The 19,610-nt window shown below is 33.7% G+C and overlaps 1 protein-coding gene across 1 annotated transcript in view; it reads left to right on the top strand.

Moving 5' to 3' along the window:
- The first annotated feature begins 221 nt into the window (after window positions 1–221).
- Window positions 222–19,610, top strand: part of LOC6039396 — a 39,996-nt gene continuing 20,607 nt past the window's right edge. Inside the window, exons 1-2 of the mRNA XM_038260738.1 lie at window positions 222–684; window positions 10,863–10,975. Coding sequence (XP_038116666.1) covers window positions 624–684; window positions 10,863–10,975 — 174 coding nt within the window. The 5' untranslated portion in view covers window positions 222–623. The remainder of the gene's footprint in view (window positions 685–10,862; window positions 10,976–19,610) is intronic.

Below are 19,610 nucleotides of genomic sequence, written 5' to 3'. Positions count from 1 at the left end.
CGGCAAAAACAAAATAGTGACAAAGGCGACACAACACACGCCGCAAGATCCTTCAACGCAACATGCAACAAAACAAACAAAAAAATCAAGCCAACGCTACATCGCACACCGCACCACGTTCTTCACGATCGTCGTCGCGTTCTCGGCTCGGCTGGCCCACGTTGTAGCACCGCAAAAGGCAGCAGCTCAGCACCCGAATGATAAAAATTCATTAAAAGAGCCCGATCAACACTAGCCGCTACCAGACGTTGCAACGAGCTGGTGCCAAGCGGACATCCTCTCCCCATTCAAACTCAAACTCTTCCGTGTCAGTGTGTGCGGCGGGTGTGTTTGTGTGTGCTGCGTAACGGATCAATAGAAGTGCGTTTGTGTTCTCGAGACCGGAAGGACTCAATCAGTCGTCGGCGGGTGCGAAGATTGCGCTCAGTGAGAGTAAAAGTGACAAGTGTGTTCGTGTGTATCGAGGTTACAGGAACAGAATCAGTTCGTTAACATACCTCGCACTGTGTGCTTGTCGATCGTTGCAATTTAGCCGAATTAGCGCCAATAAAGTGCGGTGCGTGCGTGGAGTGTTAAACTTGGGGTAAATTTGATAAGCAAAAAAAAAAACAAATCCCGCCAAAATGATGGGGAAGTCGATTGTTTGCGCGGTGGCGCTGCTGGTGACGATGGCTGCGGCTCAAGGTGAGTGGAAACAAGAGTTTTATACATATATTTTTTAAATATTGTCATTTCCGGGTTGTTTCAGAAATTTATTATTTGAATGAATTGTATTTTAAAAATTTAAAACTTTGCACATCGTGATTATAAAGTTGATTTTTCTGTAAATATTTTTCCTTTTGATTATTTAGCAATTGATTTTGAGCTCGTACTTCGATATGCATAGAATAACAGAAAATAAATTAATCTACCTTCAACTGCAAATGTCTTGTTTTGGTCAGTATTAAAGGTGTACCCTTACCCATACCCCTACCTTGTACACAACAATTAAGGAAGTTGTTGTCTCTTATTCCAAAATTGTTGAACTCACGGACCCAATCCTGTAAAAAAGGATAGTACAATTTTTGTTGTAAATCCTTTTGGTGATAGTAGCTCAGGTGATGAATAAATAACTGTATCGATAGTTCCCGTAATTTTAAAGACAAAAAAAAAGTATAACAAATATCTGGGTGATTGATGTGCACCATTGAAATTAAAAGTTTTTTGAAGCACTTTTAATATTTTTTCCCCTTGAACTGCATTATATCTTATGATATATTCAATGCCACTAAAACATTGGCCATTTTGAAATTGTTTTTTCGTAACTGAGTCATTCTCCGCCAACTTAAACAGCAGTTGCTCCGACCCCTCTTCGATTTGCGTGAAACTTTGCTCTGAGGGGTTATTTTGGTTCCTGATCCCGAATCCGGGGTTTGTTTTTTCGATATTTTGTGACGGTGGGGCGGTACGACCCCATTCATTTTTCTGTTTTTTTACTAATACACGTTTTTCAGTGATTTGTAGCTCGCAACTGTGAAGCGATAGAAATTTGTTGTCAAAGGGACTTTTGTGTAAAATTAGACGCCCGATTTGGTGGTGTACTCAAAATTTCGAAAAAACTTATTTTTCATCAATTATATTTAAAAAATAGTTTTAAAATTGCTGCCATTTCTCGTTACTCAACTGTCAAAAATCGTGAGATATGTCATTTTATGGGAAATTTAATGTACTTTTCGAATCTGTAATAACCCAGAAGGGTCATTCTTTCATTTAGAACAAAAATTTTCATTTTAAAATTACGTGTTTTTCTAACTTTGCAGGGTTACATTTTAGTTTGTAACAATGTTCTACAAAGTTGTAGAGCAGACAAAAATAAAATTGTTGATATTTTGGCATAAGTTATTATTTTGACCATTTTTGACCAGTTTTTCAAATTTTTATCCCCAAAAACTCAATCGTGTGCTTTTGAAAGTATTTTTTCGAAATGTTCAGCTAATTTTGCATAAGAATGACCCCTTGGACGATTTGGAATGTTTGCGGTGATGGTAAAATTGCACATCGGATTTTCTTTGGTGGAATGTGATTTTAACTTTCCAATATAATATAATATATTTATCATTATCTTTTTCTTATTTTTTTTATGTTGACTGTTTCGGTTGATTTTATTCCAAGTGGTTGGTTCAAAGTATCTATAATTAATTTTACAATGTTAAATGGCTCTAAAAACCAGGAGGCATTTTTTTTTCAAAAAACTAACTTAATCCACCTATGTGGTTGGAGCTTCTTCACTTATTACCAACAATGGCTGATATGATGGAATTGTACAAAAATTTCATCTATTTTTAAGATCCGGAATAAAAAAGTACATAAATATCACTTAAGTGGCCATATCTCGAGACAGGGTCGCCAGATCTTCAATGTTTTGGACTCGTTGGAAAAGTCTTTTGATAACCCAACCAACGATGGGTTGGATGGTAGATCCAAACATAGTTTACATACATTTAAGTGAGATCCGGCATCCAAAAAGTACATCAATATCACTTAAGTCGGGATATCTCGAGACAGGGTTGCCAGATCTTCAATGTTTTGGACTCGTTGGAAAAGTCTTTTGATAATCGGATGGTGGATCCGGACATAGTTTATATACATTTAAGTGAGATCCGGCTTCCAAAAAGTACATAAATATCACTTAAGTGGGCATATCTCGAGACAGGGTTGCCAGATCTTCAATGTTTTATGCTCGTTGGAAAGATCTTCTGATAACCTAACCAACGATGGTGGATCCGGACGTAGTTTACATACATTTAAGTGAGATCCGGCATCCAAAAAGAACATAAATATCACTTAAGTGGACATATCTCGAGACAGGGTCGCCAGATCTTCAATGTTTTGGACTCGTTGGAAAAGTCTTTTGATAACCCAACCAACGATGGGTTGGATGGTAGATCCAAACATAGTTTACATACATTTAAGTGAGATCCGGCATCCAAAAAGTACATCAATATCACTTAAGTGGATATATCTCGAGACAGGGTTGCCAGATCTTCAATGTTTTGGACTCGTTGGAAAGGTCTCTTGATTACCTAACCAACGATGGGTTGGATGGTGGATCCGGACATATTTTACATACATTTAAGTGACATCTGGCATCCAAAAAGTACATCAATATCACTTAAGTCGGGATATCTCGAGACAGGGTTGCCAGATCTTCAATGTTTTGGACTCGTTGGAAAAGTCTTTTGATAATCGGATGGTGGATCCGGACATCGTTTTCATACATTTAAGTGAGATCCGGCTTTCAAAAAGTACATCAATATCACTTAAGTGGATATATCTCGAGACAGGGTTGCCAGATCTTCAATATTTTGGACTCGTTGGAAATGTCTTTTGATAATCTAACCAACGATGAGTCGGATGATGGACCTGGACATAGTTTACAAACATTTAAGTGAGATCCGGCTTCCAAAAAGTACATCAATATCGCTTAAGTGGGCATATCTCGAGACAGGGTTGCCATATCTTCAATGTTTTAGGCTCGTTGGAAAGGTCTTCTGATAACCTAACCAACGATAGTTTACATACATTTAAGTGAGATCTGGATATATGTGAAAACACATTTGTATACATAACTTTTGAACTACTTATCGAAACTTCAATCTGTATAAAACTCGATCTATGGGACCCTAAACCAAGTTGAATGCAACAGGTTCGGGTCAAATCACATGAGCTAGTTTGTTGGTCACATACATACATACACACAGACATTTGTTCAGTTTTCGATTCTGAGTCGATATGTATACATGAAGGTGGGTCTACGACGTTTTTATGCAAAGTTCATTTTTAGAGCAGGATTATAGCCTTACCTCAGTGAGGAAGGCAAAATCTAAAAAAATATTCATTTTTTTGTGAAATTTTGGTGTACAGTTTACAGCGTCTTTTTGCGTCGGAGCTTGAATTTTTTGAAGACTACTGTTTGCAAAACAACTGTACTTTTGTAAAATTCAATTTTAGACCTTTTTTTTGTTTAAACCCTGTCTTTACCTCTCTCAACACTTAGGTTATATTTGCAACTGCCTCATAAACTTAAAAAAAAAATTAAAAAATATTCGAAGAAAGGTACAACATATAAACAGTAACGACACACAATTTTGAAAGATTTTTTTGTCAAGGAGCACGTCTATTTCACAAATGTCTTTTTTTTGTTCAGGAGGTCATTTTGAGCTACACAAACTTTACCTCGTTTGTTTTTTTTTTCTTTCGTTTTAAGTATTTTTTGATTCTTTTATATTGTTTTGTATTTGTTTCATATTTTACATTTACCAGTCAAATTTGTTGCTTATTTGTAAATTTTTAGATTTTATGATTGTTTTTTTTTTCAAATTTAAACACAACCATTAGCTTTGAAGTCGCACTGAATATGTGTCAGGTAAAATAATCAACTCAAGATGTTTTTGAACTTCAATGCTTTTTGATGATTTAAAACAAACGTAAAACATTTGATAATTTGATTTTTTTGTGTTTTCTCCAATAAAAAATCGATCCTTGAAAAAATAGTTAAGTTACTTATTTTATGAATAATGTCGAGTTGAAAATTTTACATGGGTTTATACTAAATTTTAAAAATATTTAAAAAAATTCAAGATATTTAATAAAATAGTACAGTAATCCAATGAAGCAGTTTAATCTTAAAAAATGAAAAAATAGTTTTTTATGTTGCTAGTTTTTGAACGGGTGAAGGAAAGAGAGAATGCGTAACGTAATTTTCGAATGATCCTACTTTGTTTACATTTAAAAAGTAGGAGGTTGTTCAAACAAAAGCTTGACCTTTTTTCTTACGGGTTAATCAAAAACAAAAAATATGTTTTGCAAGATTCGATCGGTTTAAAGAAGTTTTCACTTTTTTACGGGTGAACGACTTATTGAGCTATATAATGTGAGCAGTTCCAATCAACCAGGTGGAATAAATTGTTTAAGACCTGTTTAGAAAAAAAATGACATCGACTGCAACCAGAGCTTCTTGAAATACCAATTACCAATTCTGATGTTAGGCGCAAAATGTTCAAAATGTTATTCCAATAAAAATATAAATGATTTTTTTGCTGTTGGTCGATTTTGATTTTTTTTTATTCTACAAAACTGATTGATTAATGAAAGTTCCACCAATCTTGATTTTAACATTGATCAGTGCATTGAACCACAACTAAACTACAGATATACACCTGCAATCATCATAATTGCTATCCGGCCAGCCGGATCTGCATTGTCATGGCATTGTCATTTGGAAATGAACATACAGTTCTTCATATACAGCTGTCGTAAGGTCCAACCATGTCAAGGTGCCACACTCTAGCCCAAAGAACAATGTCGTTGTTTCATCTAATTGGCCGTTTCAAGTTCTTTTTTGTCAGATTTTTTTTCTGTAACGCACCCAACGCAAACATTTAGCACCACATATTCGTGGGTAATTTGCATCCTAAAACAATTTTTGTTCGACAGTACTGAATGCGGTACCGCAAAGGTGTCCAAACCATGCGTAACCATGCAAATCTTGAAAAGCTCGGTACTCCAACAGAGGGTGCGATTATTTAAGGAGTTTTCTTTTGCCGCACGATATTAGCATATCTCCGCCATCGAAGTCAACAAACCGCACAACGAGGTTGCGCAAGAATTTGCAACTTGGTGGTTTCCTACCTATCTAATTGGTTTGTGGATGTTGAAGAACGGAGTCAAACACGGCGGTGGACTTGTACTGTTTACAGTCTATAAGTTGAATTTTGCCAATTGGCAGCAGCAGCAACGTCGCCATGCGACCGTGCGTTTGTGGTCAGATACGAAACCGGAATCCAAGGTAGACGAGATTTCGGTTCTTTGCGGGGTTGGCCGGGTCAAACACTAATGGTATTGGGCTTGCATCTAAAAAGTGGTCGTCCATCGCCAGTCCGGTTGAGTGCAAGCTGCAGGTAGCTTTCCCTAAGTTGTTTTGAAAGGTTCTTTAAAAAAATCTTCATTTGTAATCAAATTGCTATCGTAACAATTAGCATGTTTTCAAAATTCCATTGAATCAATCACAAAAACAATGTTATTGTCACGGCTCATTGAAAACGACTGCGCCCTAAAAAGGAAGCGATAATTGCACTGGTTCAACTTTTTCGGATTCACTTCCTCGTCCAAATGACACAGTTTTCTTGCTCTCTGGCGGATTCCACACTCTGGTACTGGAGGCACGCAACCGCCTTTAAATCGGTCCTGATACGATTCGACCTTCGCCGGGAATAGATTTCCTCTGCCATTCACTGCCCGATTTGGTAAGTTATGGAGCTCGATTGAGTAACGTGGTGTTTAACTGGGAAGTTGTTTTTATTATTAATACACGATTTCAATCTTTGTTTCTTGACAATTGGTAAGATTATCTCAGAATTTCCAGTTACCCACTTATTTTTTTCTGTAGGCAGAATTTGTGAAACAAATACTATAAAGTTAAGTTTTCACCAACTAAGAGTTAACATTCCCTATCGATACTGATTTAACTTTATGAATATACCACGTGGAATTATTTTTTATGAAATCTCAAACCCTCTTCAATATTCAAACCTGGCCAATTTTCTATAAAAAAAATCATTTTTGTATGGAGCGGTGACAATCGCCTGTCACGGCCTGTCAGCTCGACAATAAGACAATTAAATTATTTTAGAGAAACTGACAAACTTTTTTCCATGAATATTTAATTGCCTTCTAAATTGCTTGATGATATTTGACTTTTTTTAAATAATGAATTCGGTAAAATTTCAAGGCTAAATAGCCAGACATTATTTTTGCCCTATTCTTAAATTTTTTTCAGTTTTTACTGGCTTCAAAAATAATGTGAACAAAAATTGCCTTAATTATTTTTCAACGTCAAAAGTTGAAATTTAGGTAAAATTGTTCATTTTTTTTTGTTTAAAAGAACAGAAAATGTAACACAAGTCTCGTTTCTAAACATATATAATGGACCAATGTTTTCGATCAGGGGAAAAGACAGCCATATAACGTGAATCTTAGATTTATTATTAATTTTGATATTTAGTGAACTGTGTATTAGCAAACAGTTGTTTGGCCAATAAAGTAATACTTAAATAAATAAAGTTGTTTATTTAGAGTATAATGAGCAATTCCAGCTCAAATCAGGAATTCTTGTAGTACTTTTGTACCCGAGCCTCTCCGATTTCAATGAAACTTTTTAGACATGTTATCCTAGGCCTATATAAGCGATTTTTGTGTATATGGAGCCAGTTGCACTCGATAATGACATTTGAGAAGGGCGTAAGTTATTTAAATATTGTTGTATTTCGTAATTTAAATATTGCTGTATCTCGAAGCCGTTGCATCGTATCAAAAAGTGGTCAGAGACAAACTTGTAGGAAATTGGACGGGCTTTCTGTTAAATAACACTGAAAGAAAAATACACGCCACTTCTATGAGAACTATCAATTTTTAAGTTTAAAAGTTAAATTTAAAGGTGATGTAACTATTTTTTTTCGTTCAAAAATGTTTGAGGAAGTAGCCTAAGATGTTACAAAAAGACTCACGAAAAATGCAAGATGGTATCATACCATTGGTATGTCTCTCCTAAAAAAATACAAACATCATTTACTAAAACCCTTTTTTATGAAAAGTGATCCAAACGTCAAAATTTTCAAAAGCTGATAATGGAAATCGATTTTCCAGACAATTTTACATTAAAGTCTCCATATTGACCATTGTCGTATGTCCAATCCTTGTGAAGGTACAGCGATTTTAAAAATAAAATTGTTGAAAATATAGGGTTTTTGGGGGTTTTTGGCAATTTCTATATGACAGACTTGATTTTTCAGTCTCGTAAGTATTTTTAACGGAAAGCTCGCCCAATTTCCCTTTGACAGCATTTGAGTTGGATGTATGGCTTACAGATATAAGCTAAATTACTTTGCTCGTAACTGAAAAGAGTATATTTTTTTCAGTGTGGTAGAAACCGGGATAATAAATAGGCTTACGTAAATTTTAAAACGATTGACTCGTTGAAATATTGTCAAAAGCAAACTTATGGAAAATTGGACGAGCTTTCCGACAAAAATATTAACGAGACTGAAAAATCAAGTCTGTCATGTAAAAATTGCCAATAACCACCAAAAACCTTATTTTTTCAACATTTTCATTTTCAAATCGCTGTATCTTCACAAGGATTGGACAAAAGTAACAAATTACATCCTCACGCGGAGAAAAATCAATTCCCAAAACTGTGACCTAGCTTTTATGAAATTTAGAACTACGAAAAACGTACCATTAAATTTTAACATATTGTTTGTGACTCAGAATATCTTGCACGCTTGTTCTCAATTTTGGGAACTTTGGTTTTATCCGTGTACTATAAAGGCTGAATTAAAAATATTCAAAAAAATAAAAGAAAAAAAAAATGATCTCGGCTCTATTCAAAATTGTTTACAGACTTTTATGGAAAAAACATGGACAAAATTATATCCAAATTTTAACAAAAGCTATTCTACCAAAAGCTTTAAAAAAGTAATAGGAGGAGGTGGGGTAAGACGACCATATGGGGCAAGAGGAACAATCGCTCGTACGGCCGTAATTTTTTACAATTTTGAAATTTACAGTATGAGGAATTGTTGCTAGCAATGCAATTGGTAAAAACTGATAATAAATTATTTGAAAAATTGTTCATACAAAATATACCGATTTTATAAAAAAAATACAGTTTATCTTCTAAATAATTAGTTTTTTTTTCGAAAATTGATCAAATTATTAGTAAAATATTATTATTTCATCTAAAAATGAAGAGAACTTTTCAAATACATTGTTATCTGACGTCTCAAATTGATAACAGATAAATTGTTAGCAAATTAACATGCTATTTCATGCATTGCTCCTCTTGCCCCAACGGGTTGTTCGTCTTCCCCCTCTTGTTGAATAGAACGTACTGAACATCAATAATTATTATTAAAATTATTATTATTATTTTTTTTTTGAAATTTATTTTTTATTGTGAAAAACAGGATTTTTTAGAAACTTGTTCTATTAATGTCTTTGTCAAGATCTGGTAAAAAATGATTATCAAAAAATCCGGCAAATTTTTAAACGTGTTTAATGGGTTTTAACGAGCATATTCTTAGTTTGTTACACTTGCCCCACTTTCCCCTAATAGGGGTCAAAAGACTACCCGAGCATTTTATTGAAAAACTTGACAATCAAAAATGAGATAACGAAAAAAAATGTGATTCGATTACTTGAAAATTCGACTATCCCAATTGATTTTTTTTTCAAAGTCTTCGGTTAATCAAGTCTGGACTGTATATCTTTAAATTTCAACAAAGCATTTAAAACATATTTTTAAGCTTCCAAAATAAATGTAGGTTAAAACGTTACACTTCTTGCGGAAATTTCCAACTTTCCGCACGACTGTCAGCCAGTCAACCGGCACAACAAAGCTTCTATGTCAATTGCTCAGTAAGTCAGTCGTACGATATCGTGTGTAACTGGCAAGTTTTCCCTCAAAGCACGCAAACCGCCAGGGCCAAGTCAGTCTGAACGGGTCAGATGGGTCAGTAGCTCAGCTCGACGTTCTCTCTCTAGCTCTTTAGATTTTCTCTAATATTCAATTGTAATGCGTAACCTACCTGCGTCAGCTATTCAAAGGTGGTGGTTGTCTAGCTGGAACCAGCCTATTTCCCAGCATTGTTTTCTAATTGAAACTTGGGGTATGCAGATTTTTGCGTTCTATAATCGGTGACTGGTTCGGCGCTAATTTTCCACAAATTGTTGTCTGTGAGAATTGAGTGTTCCGGAACGATTTGTTCTACAATCGCACATTATCTCACCTGTGGCGGTGATTTTTTTTTGGTTGGTTAGGTAATAACGATGAGGATGTGAACCTGTTGAGAGTGCAGTTCACCGACTAGGGATCACGTTGAGATACTGTTCTAGACGGATGGATGCTAATCAGGTGTTGGTGATTTGTTTAGTGTAATTTGTAGTAGGAATCACCCGAGTTCTAGGGGATCTCCCAGAAAAATTACACCCCTTACAATTGTAATCAGTAGATAATTCGATTAGAATACTGAAATGATCACCGTCTCAAAGCTCTAAAGTGACAACGTAAATCACCTCGTCAAAGGTCAACATGAAACCAAGCACACTCCGTAATGAATCCTAACCTCGATTCATTAAACCCCCTGTGGACCATCATGTAACCAGATTACAGCAAAACTGCTTTGTCGGTCATTAGAACCGTGTAAGATCACGCTGCAGTAGCGCGCGATGATTGACGTTAATGTCTTCACGATTAAGCAAAAGTCACCCCGCCACACGTGCTGTACGTGCTTTATAAAGCCAGAACCGGATTCCGGCGGTGGCGACCATTTTTCCCAAGATTACAAGTTCCGATTATGTCCAGCTGATCGCGCCCGGCCAACGGAACTCTCTGTCTCCTAAGCGAGCGGCAATTCGCCAAATACCTACTTGGAGGCGATTATGGAATCATTTGCTGTGGGCAAACAGGCATTGCCGATGGACTTGAAGATGGCTTTGAGATTGATTTGGTGACATTCTGAAGCCGTTGGATTTTGAAATGTTGACACTGCAAACGATCGGCAGGGTGGATCCAAATGTTTACCACCGGCATCTTCTACTTTGTTGTACTCTTTGAAGGTTTCCACTCCGCTACCGGAGTGCAATGACAATACGGGTTGAAGGATGTGTTGTCATTGCTCTCCATCGGCTCTCTCTCTCAACCTAGCTATGGGTTAAGCCAGATGAGCTGACCTTGTTTGTACTTGTACTGTAAGATTGCAACCATGTTGTTGTGATAAACTATACTCATAATTGTTCTTCTTTTTCACCTTCTTCCATTGCAGTCCCAGAGTACATCAAGCAGTGTAAGCGGTCCGATCCGGAACTGGAGACGTGTCTGAAGAACTCGCTGCATCATCTGAAGCCGTACCTGGCGAAGGGCATTCCGGAAATTAAGGTTTGTAGCTGAGCTTAAACATGCATAACAGGGTTCAAATTCGAAGAGAAACGTATTCGTAAATAATAATTAGATTCAAAAGTATAAAAATCAATATTAGGTGAAATTTGAATATATTTTTTACCAGTTCAAGATGGATTTAAAAATAAATTAGAGCAATTTTTCACGAATGCGGCCGATTTCATTAAATTTTTACCCAAAAAACAAAGCAATCCACTTTAACGACCCCCGGGTCTTTTGTGGTCTCTGTTGCAAGTTTCTGCTCATTTCTAGGCGTCCGAAGGTTATGTGTGGTGAGTCACCCAAAACCTCTTTTACGCAAATGGACCGACGTTTTACTTCCCCATCCGATAGAAGGCCAGGAGGATAAGGCGGGAATCAAACCCGCGCCCCATAGCAACTTAGGGATCGGCAGCCGAAGCCGCTAACCACCGCGCCACGAGGCTTACCCTCTACAACCCAAAACCGCCAAAAATACAATTCTAACCAATTTTTGACATTTAAAAATTATTGAAAAGAAGAATTCTTGAAATTTAAGAAAATTCTATGGTTGGAAGAGACAGTTTTCAACAAAAAAAGTATATAAAACTATGTTTTGCGATAAACAGACATTTTTGTGAAAAAAATGTTCAATCCATTGAAAACCATTCAAATCTTCTTTATAACGTTTATTTCTACTTTAACAATCAATAACAGCTTTTTTGAGCAATTTTTGCAGTTTTTATTGTATTGTAAAAATACTTGAAACATTGAGTTCAAAAATATAATTAATTGATTACATTGAAATTTTCAAATTTTTGGCATTAAATTTTTTTCATATCATATCGCTTTTGGATTTTTTGCTGTGAAAATCAGTAGCCTTAATTATTTGTTTTGCCCATACAAGTCTTCATACTTATTTGTCAGCAAACCATACAAAAATGATTTGGTGGTATTTTAAGCCTTAAACAAGTTAATCTTGCAGCCGAGCAATGATTTTTTTGTTGAGTTTATTTTTAAGATTTTTTGCAAAGACTTTTTTAAACAAAAAAAATGATGTTAATTCGTATTTGCAAATGATTTTTTTCTTGAATAAGATTTTTTTAAATTATGGCGTCTTTTAGTTTGATTTTGAGAAATAAACATCATCCTATCATGAAAGTATATTCTTTCAAAATTTGAGAAAAGTTATTCATAATTCGTCTAAGAAACATTGAAGATTGAGCTTTCCGTTACTGAGATGCAGCCACTCAAATATTAAAAACAATAAAATTGTTTTACCTAAACCTAACTCAATTTTCAACTGCCCAACTTATGAAATGTTATGTCAAAAAGTGATGAGGTCGAATGAACAAAAGGTCGAATTAAAAAAAAAAACATTTCACAAAACAAAACTTTTGATATCTGCCTAAATACACATATATTGAAAAGCAGCTATGGAAAGGTGATTTGAACGTTTTTTTCTTTAATTTCACTGCTGTATTATTAAAAATGTTGAGGCCTTCTGAATAAAAACTTGCCCCCGGATTGTTGGAGGCTTTCTAAAAAGGGGGGGGGGGGGGGGGGGTTATTTTTTTAAAATATCATACGATCGATTTTTTTACTTATACAGCTATATTTTTGAAGTCGGTTTTTTTTATAGGATCTATTATAACCATGAGAGATACTTAACAATACTTAAGAAACAAAACTCTTCAATTTTTCGAAACTATTTAAATTTGATAGCATGTAAAAGTCTCAAAAATATTCCGAAGATTTTTTATAAATAAAATAAATACTTACAAATATTTAAAAGGAGCTTTTTTCAAAAGAGACGCTTACATTTGAAAGAACGGAAAAACACAAAAATATGATTAAAATAAACATAAACAAAAATATTATGGAAATCCTTTTTTTTAAATACTGCTCATGTTTGAAAGAAAGAAAAAACTAACAAAAATATAATGATAGTCAAGAATAGGCTCACAAGAAGGAGTATAAAAATCAGCAAATCATTTATACCATCACTTGGTTTGTGGTATAATTATTGAGATGAATTGTAAAATTTTAATGTAATGTATGCAAAAAAGTTTTCGAAGATTTTCATATTAAGTTATCAATGTATTTATTGAAGAAACTCGTTCGTCATTTTTTTCTTTATTTTAACAGCTAGTTTGTATTAAAGGAGTAGAAAGTGTTTTTTTACATTTTCTTGAATTGTTTAATTGTAATCCAATTTCGTGATAAACGTCGCTAAATTTAAAATATACTTAACTTGAATCAAATTTTTGAAAGCATAAATTTTTTTTAAAAGAAATATCGATTTATCTAACCATAAGTATTATGTTTTCTGTATTTTATACTGAGAGAAATTTTAAACCGTCTGGATTTACATTTTCAGCTGTGTGATAATTGTGATGGTTTATCTAACATTTTTAATTTTTTCTAGCACAACATAAAACTCATAACTGGAATATTTGTTTTTCTTAAAATTTTATAAACAAACTTAAACAATGTTTTATTTTAATAGTTCTAAGCTATTGAAGCCATTTCATATTTTGCGAAGCTCCTGGTGCTCTCAAAAATAAATAATTTTAATGAAATACAAAAATATATAATCGTTGAAATTTCAGCTTCTGAAGTGTCTCCATGGCAACAAAAAAAAATTACGTCGAATCTCAAGTTTACATCAACTGAGTTTACATGTGATTCATTTTTTCCGTGTCGAGTAAATTCACATTTTTTTGCTGTGTAGGCCTATAATAAATATATATTTGAAGAAAAAAATCAGTGCCTGTGTTTAATTTTAATGTGTTAAAAAATTTAGATAAAATGTATTAAATTAATTTTTAACGCCAAAATATTCACTGGAAGAGTTGTTAATAATGCATATGTTACCATTTTTAAATGCATATGTAACCGTTAAAATTTTCCTCGATTGCATCAAACATTAAAACGAATCATGTTTAACTTTAATATTCCGACTAAACGCCATTTTCAAATTCATTACTCATTGTATTCTGAAAATTGGTCCAGAATTTGAGCAAAAATAAAATTTTAAAACATGACAAAAAAATTTAATCAGATCTCAATTCTAAAGATAATTTTTAATAAAATTTTAATCTATATACATGTTTAATAATTTAGGATTGTAACCATTTATTAAAATCGATGTTTGTTCAAGCAATATCTTGACTCTAGGAACAAAATCCTGCACATTTTATGGTTTAGAAATTTTATATTTACGAAACCTTGCTAAATTAAAAATAAAGAAAACTTTATGTAAGAATTCATAAATTGATTAGTTTTATCCTGTAAATCTAATCTTAGTCTGCACTTGAATTCAAACATACCAATATTCGAAGCATCAAAAAACTAAGATTATTAAAACATAATTTATTGAAATGATATAAAATTATTTTTTGAATATCTTTATTTAAAAATGATAAAAAATGTTTTTTTATAATTTAAGGATTTTTTTCGTTGTAATTATTTTATATTTTTTTATGTATTTGATTTTTTCATTTTTGGAATTTATGATTTTTGCCTTCCTCACTGAGGTAAGGCTATAATCCTGCTCTAAAAATGAACTTTTTATGGAAAGCTCGGAGACCCACCTTCATGTATACATATCGACTCAAAATCGAAAACTGAACAAATGTCTGTGTGTGTGTATGTGTGTGTGTATGTGTGTGTGTATGTGTGTGTGTGTATGTGTGTGTGTATGTATGTATGTGACCAAAATTCTCACTGAGTTTTCTCAGCACTGGCTGAACCGATTTTGACCAAACCAGTTGCAATCGACTTGGTATAGCGTCCCATACATCGCTATTGAATTGTTTGAAGTTTCGATAACTAGTTCAAAAGTTATGTATAAAAATGTGTTTTCACATATATCCGGATCTCATTTATATGCATGTAAACAATGTCCGGATCCACCATCCGACCCATCGTTGGTTAGGTAATCGAGAGACCTTTCCAATGAGTCCACAATATTTAAGATCTGGCAACCCTGTCTCGAGTTATGACCACTTAAGTGATATTTATGTACTTTTTTGAAGCCGGATCTCAATTAAATGTATGCAAACGATGTACGGATCCATCATCCGACCCATCGTTGGTTAGATGATCAAAAGACCTTTTCAACAAGTCCACAACATCGAAGATCTGGCAACCCTGTCTCGAGTTATGACCACTTAAGTGATATTTTTGTACTTTTTTGAAGCCGGATCTCACTTAAATGCATGTAAACGATGTCCGTATCCATCATCCGACCAATCATTGGTTAGGTAATCGAGAGACCTTTCCAACGAGTCCACATAATTGAAGATCTGGCAACCCTGCCTCGAGTTATGACCACTTAAGTAATATTTAAGTACTTTTTGGAAGCCGGATCTCAATTAAATGTATGCAAACGATGTCCGGATCCATCACCCAACCCATCGTTGGTTAGGTAATCGAGAGACCTTTCCAACGAGTCCACTACATTGAAGATCTGGCAACCCTGTCTCGAGTTATGACCACTTAAGTGATATTTATGTACTTTTTTGAAGCCGGATCTCAATTAAATCTATGCTAACGATGTCCGGATCCATCACCCGACCCATCGTTGGTTAGGTAATCAAGAGATCTTTCCAACGAGTCCATAACATTGAAGATCTGGCAACCCTGGCTCGAGTTATGACCACTTAAGTGATATTTATGTACTTTTTTGAAGCCGGATTTCAATTAAATCTATGCTAACTATGTCCGGATCCATCACCCGACCCATCGTTGGTTAGGTAATCAAGAGACCTTTCCAACGAGTCCATAACATTGAAGATCTGGCAACCCTGGCTCGAGTTATGACCACTTAAGTGATATTTATGTAGTTTTTTGAAGCCGGATCTCAATTAAATGTATGCAAACGATGTCCGGATTCATCACCCGACCCATCGTTGGTTAGGTAATCGAGAGACCTTTCCAACGAGCTCACAACATTGAAGATCTGGCAACCCTCCCTCGAGTTATGACCACTTAAGTGATATTCATGTACTTTTTTGAAGCCGGATCTCAAGTAAATGTATGCAAACGATGTCCGGATCCATCACCCGACCCATTGTTGGTTGGATAATCAAGAGACCTTTCCAACGAGTCCACAACATTGGCAACCCTGGCTCGAGTTATGACCACTTAAGTGATATTTATGTACTTTTTTGAAGCCGGATCTCAATTAAATGTATGCAAACGATGTCCGGATTCATCACCCGACCCATCGTTGGTTAGGTAATCGAGAGACCTTTCCAACAAGTCCACAACATTGAAGATCTGGCAACCCTGTCTCGAGTTATGACCACTTAAGTGATATTTATGTACTTTTTTGAAGCCGGATTTCAATTAAATCTTTGCTAACTATGTCCGGATCCATCACCCGACCCATCGTTGGTTAGGTAATCGAGAGACCTTTCCAACGAGTCCACAACGTTGATAATCTGGCAACCCTGTCTCAAGTTATGACCACTTAAGTTATATCTGTGTACTTATTTTTCTGAATCTAAAAAATAGCTAAAATATGTGTCCAAACCAGTCATATTACCCATAGTTGGTAAAAAGTGAGGAAGGCATCAACCACATAGGTGGATTAAGTTAGTTTTTTGAAATTATCATGTGTAATTATTATCTTAATTTTTTGTTTTAAAAGTAAAGAATACTTTATGTAAGAATTCTTAAATCAATTACATTTTTCCTGTAAATCAAATCTTAGTCTGAATTTTGCTACAAGAACTATATTTTACTTTCAAACGAAAATTTAAAAAAATGTCCTGTAGTACGGAGACTCTTAAAACTCCATACAAAAATCTCAAGGAACGGTCAAGAAAAGGTTTACGAAAAGACTTCTCTTAAGCGGTACGCAGCTGAAAAGGAACAGAAACAAAAGCGTCGTTTGATATTTCTTCGGGAGCAATATGTGTTGATGAGATTTTGATTTGTTTATTTGGATGCGACTGAAAATAACGTTTGAAAATAATGTATTCGCTTAAATAATATTGAAGAATTGCCTCATGAAGCTGACTATCAAAACGCTGAATCTTAAAATGCGGAAATAAGGGAAAAGCCATTACAAAAATCACTTAATTTTGTGGTAAATATAAATTAATTTAGGAATACTAGAATTCAAACATAAAAATATTTAAAGCATCCAAAAATTAAGATTGAAAAAACGTAATTTGTTGGATTTTGAATAACTTAATTTTAAAATGATATTTTTTTTTAGTTTAGGATTTCTTAAGTATCAATTATTTTATTAATTTTTCAGTTTTAGATTTTTTAATTTTTGGAATTTCAGATTTTTTGATATTATTCTGTTGAATTGTTATCTTAAATTTTTTATGTTTTTATTATTTTTATTTTTGATTTCTGGCATTTCTTTGTCTTATACCAAAAAAATTTAAATCAAAAATTATGAAAATTTAGAAATTTGAAAGTGTAAAATTTTTAAATCTTCAATTAGCCGTTGCGAATATTATTCTGAAGTTTATGTCACTAAACTCTGACCAAAGTTGAGAGGGTTACAAATCATAACTACAAGCTATGGTTTTATTATTTTAAAAGTGTTCAAAACACACTTTAAATCAGTACAGTTGTTTTGCATCATTAGTTTTCAAAATATCTAGCTGATGGCGAAATCCTTTTTTCGTGAGAAAAAGCTTTCCGCGGTTCCGCGACATGTTACAAAAATTCTAAATATTTTTAAACGAGCCCAAACACGTCGTATATGATTATCAAAGCAGGAAATTTGTTTTCCAGACCGACCTGGTCGCTGGTCCTAAAAAGACTTAATCGAAATAAGTTATTTCCATTAAAATTGTGAAGCTATTTTTTTTTTAATATTGTATTTGCTCTCTGTTTTTTGGTCCATTTTGAAAAGGTGGCAACATAAACTTTGGAAAATATTTACAATTGATATTCAGAAATAAGAAATTATAAAAAAATAATAAAGAAATTTTAAAATTTTCAAAATGCAAATTCTAATCTGTAAAATCCAAAAAATAAAAATTAAATAGTTTAAAAATGAATTATTGATCAGAAATTATATAATTTGAAAGTGATGTTTAATTAATTTAATTTCAGAGTTTTTGAATCCAAGCTTAATTTTTTTTAACGTTTTGAATATTTTTATCATTTTATTTCTTCCTTTAAAAATCGCAAGCTCATGCACAAAGTGAAAATTAGTTGATAATAAGTATTCACTTAGTTGATCTTCCGATTTTGATATATTAAATAAAAATTGGAGATTGGCCACGGTGGAAACTAAAAATGTGACCAAAAGAAAGCATTTTGGACGAGTGGTTTCGGAAAAAGGTTAACGAAAAGTAATAAAAAATACACACAGATATTTCTCAAGCATTTTTCTCTAAGGTCTTAGATATGTAACTAACCATATTCTTAAAACCAAAACGATAAAATTAGAATTGTATTTCTGATAATAGTCAAAATTCACTCAAATGTTTTTCATATTAAATGCTTTCGTTTTTGAAAACAAAATCTAAATATTTTTGAGAAATTATGATAAATTATGAAAAATGTAGAGAAAAACATGTATTAACAGTTTAAAGGTTTTAATGCAAATAAAGGAGGGCTATTAATTTTACAATCCAAATTCGACTAGCCGAAGCCTCGATTATCAAAGTTTCGATTATCCGAAGTTCGAAGGACTTCGGATAACCGAATCAGGAACAAATGAAATCGGCATGTTTTATTTGCTTGTTTTTAACATCAAATTCGGCATCTGTTTTTTTAATGGTCCAATACACCAAGTTTTTGCTTTTTGGGTGTTTTTTAATACCCCTGACGGTTTCAAAAGCACCCAAAAAGCAAAAACTGGAAATTTGGATTATTAGACCTTTAAAAAAAACACCAGAAATATTTCTTGACCTCCATTTTGACCGCCACATTGAATCCAAAAATTCTAAATTATTTTATGGTTCTTCAGGGGTCATACTTAAGTTCTACAATCAAAAATAAGACAACAAGATCTAAGGATTTTTGCTGTCCCTATTCAGACTGTAGTCCCGATTCGCCCCAGATGACGGTAATTATTTCTATGTAGCCCCTTAGAGCAGTCCGCTCGGAAATTGCTATTTTCGAAGGTTAATAACTTTTTAGCAAAAAACCCAAAAAAATAAGGTGTCTTCGGGAAAGTTTTTCAAAATTTAAAGAAGATATTAGTTCTGAAAATTGATAAGAACTGGATAGTTATTGCGCCTTCCATTGGTCAAAAACTGAAACAGTTGCTTTTCTCCATACAATTTGACGATTTTGCCCAAACTTGGTGGTCAGTGGTCAGAAAAAGCTCAAATTTTGGAACTTAGGCTAGTGATGCGTAAATCTTTGATTTCAGGGGATAGCCCCAAGTAAGCCCAGATTTGGACCATCCTAACCAATGTAATGCTAAAACTACAAGATAAATGAGATGTTACTGAATGGAACAATGTTCAAATCTGCAGCTCAATTTTTAAATATCCAAATTTTGGATCCATAATCTACAAAAACTGAAACCCGGACAGGCAAATTACTTAGTTTGATCAATCAATTCTTGATTCTCTATCTTACAAATTATTTCTGGGAAGAGAACACACAATCATTGATTTAAGATTTTTTTAAGGTAGTTCAATTTAAAAAAAAATGGAAAAAATTT

The sequence above is a fragment of the Culex quinquefasciatus genome, chromosome 3, assembly GCF_015732765.1.
Source record: "Culex quinquefasciatus strain JHB chromosome 3, VPISU_Cqui_1.0_pri_paternal, whole genome shotgun sequence".
Taxonomy (NCBI): domain Eukaryota; kingdom Metazoa; phylum Arthropoda; class Insecta; order Diptera; family Culicidae; genus Culex; species Culex quinquefasciatus.
This window is presented reverse-complemented; position numbering and strand designations above follow the sequence as displayed.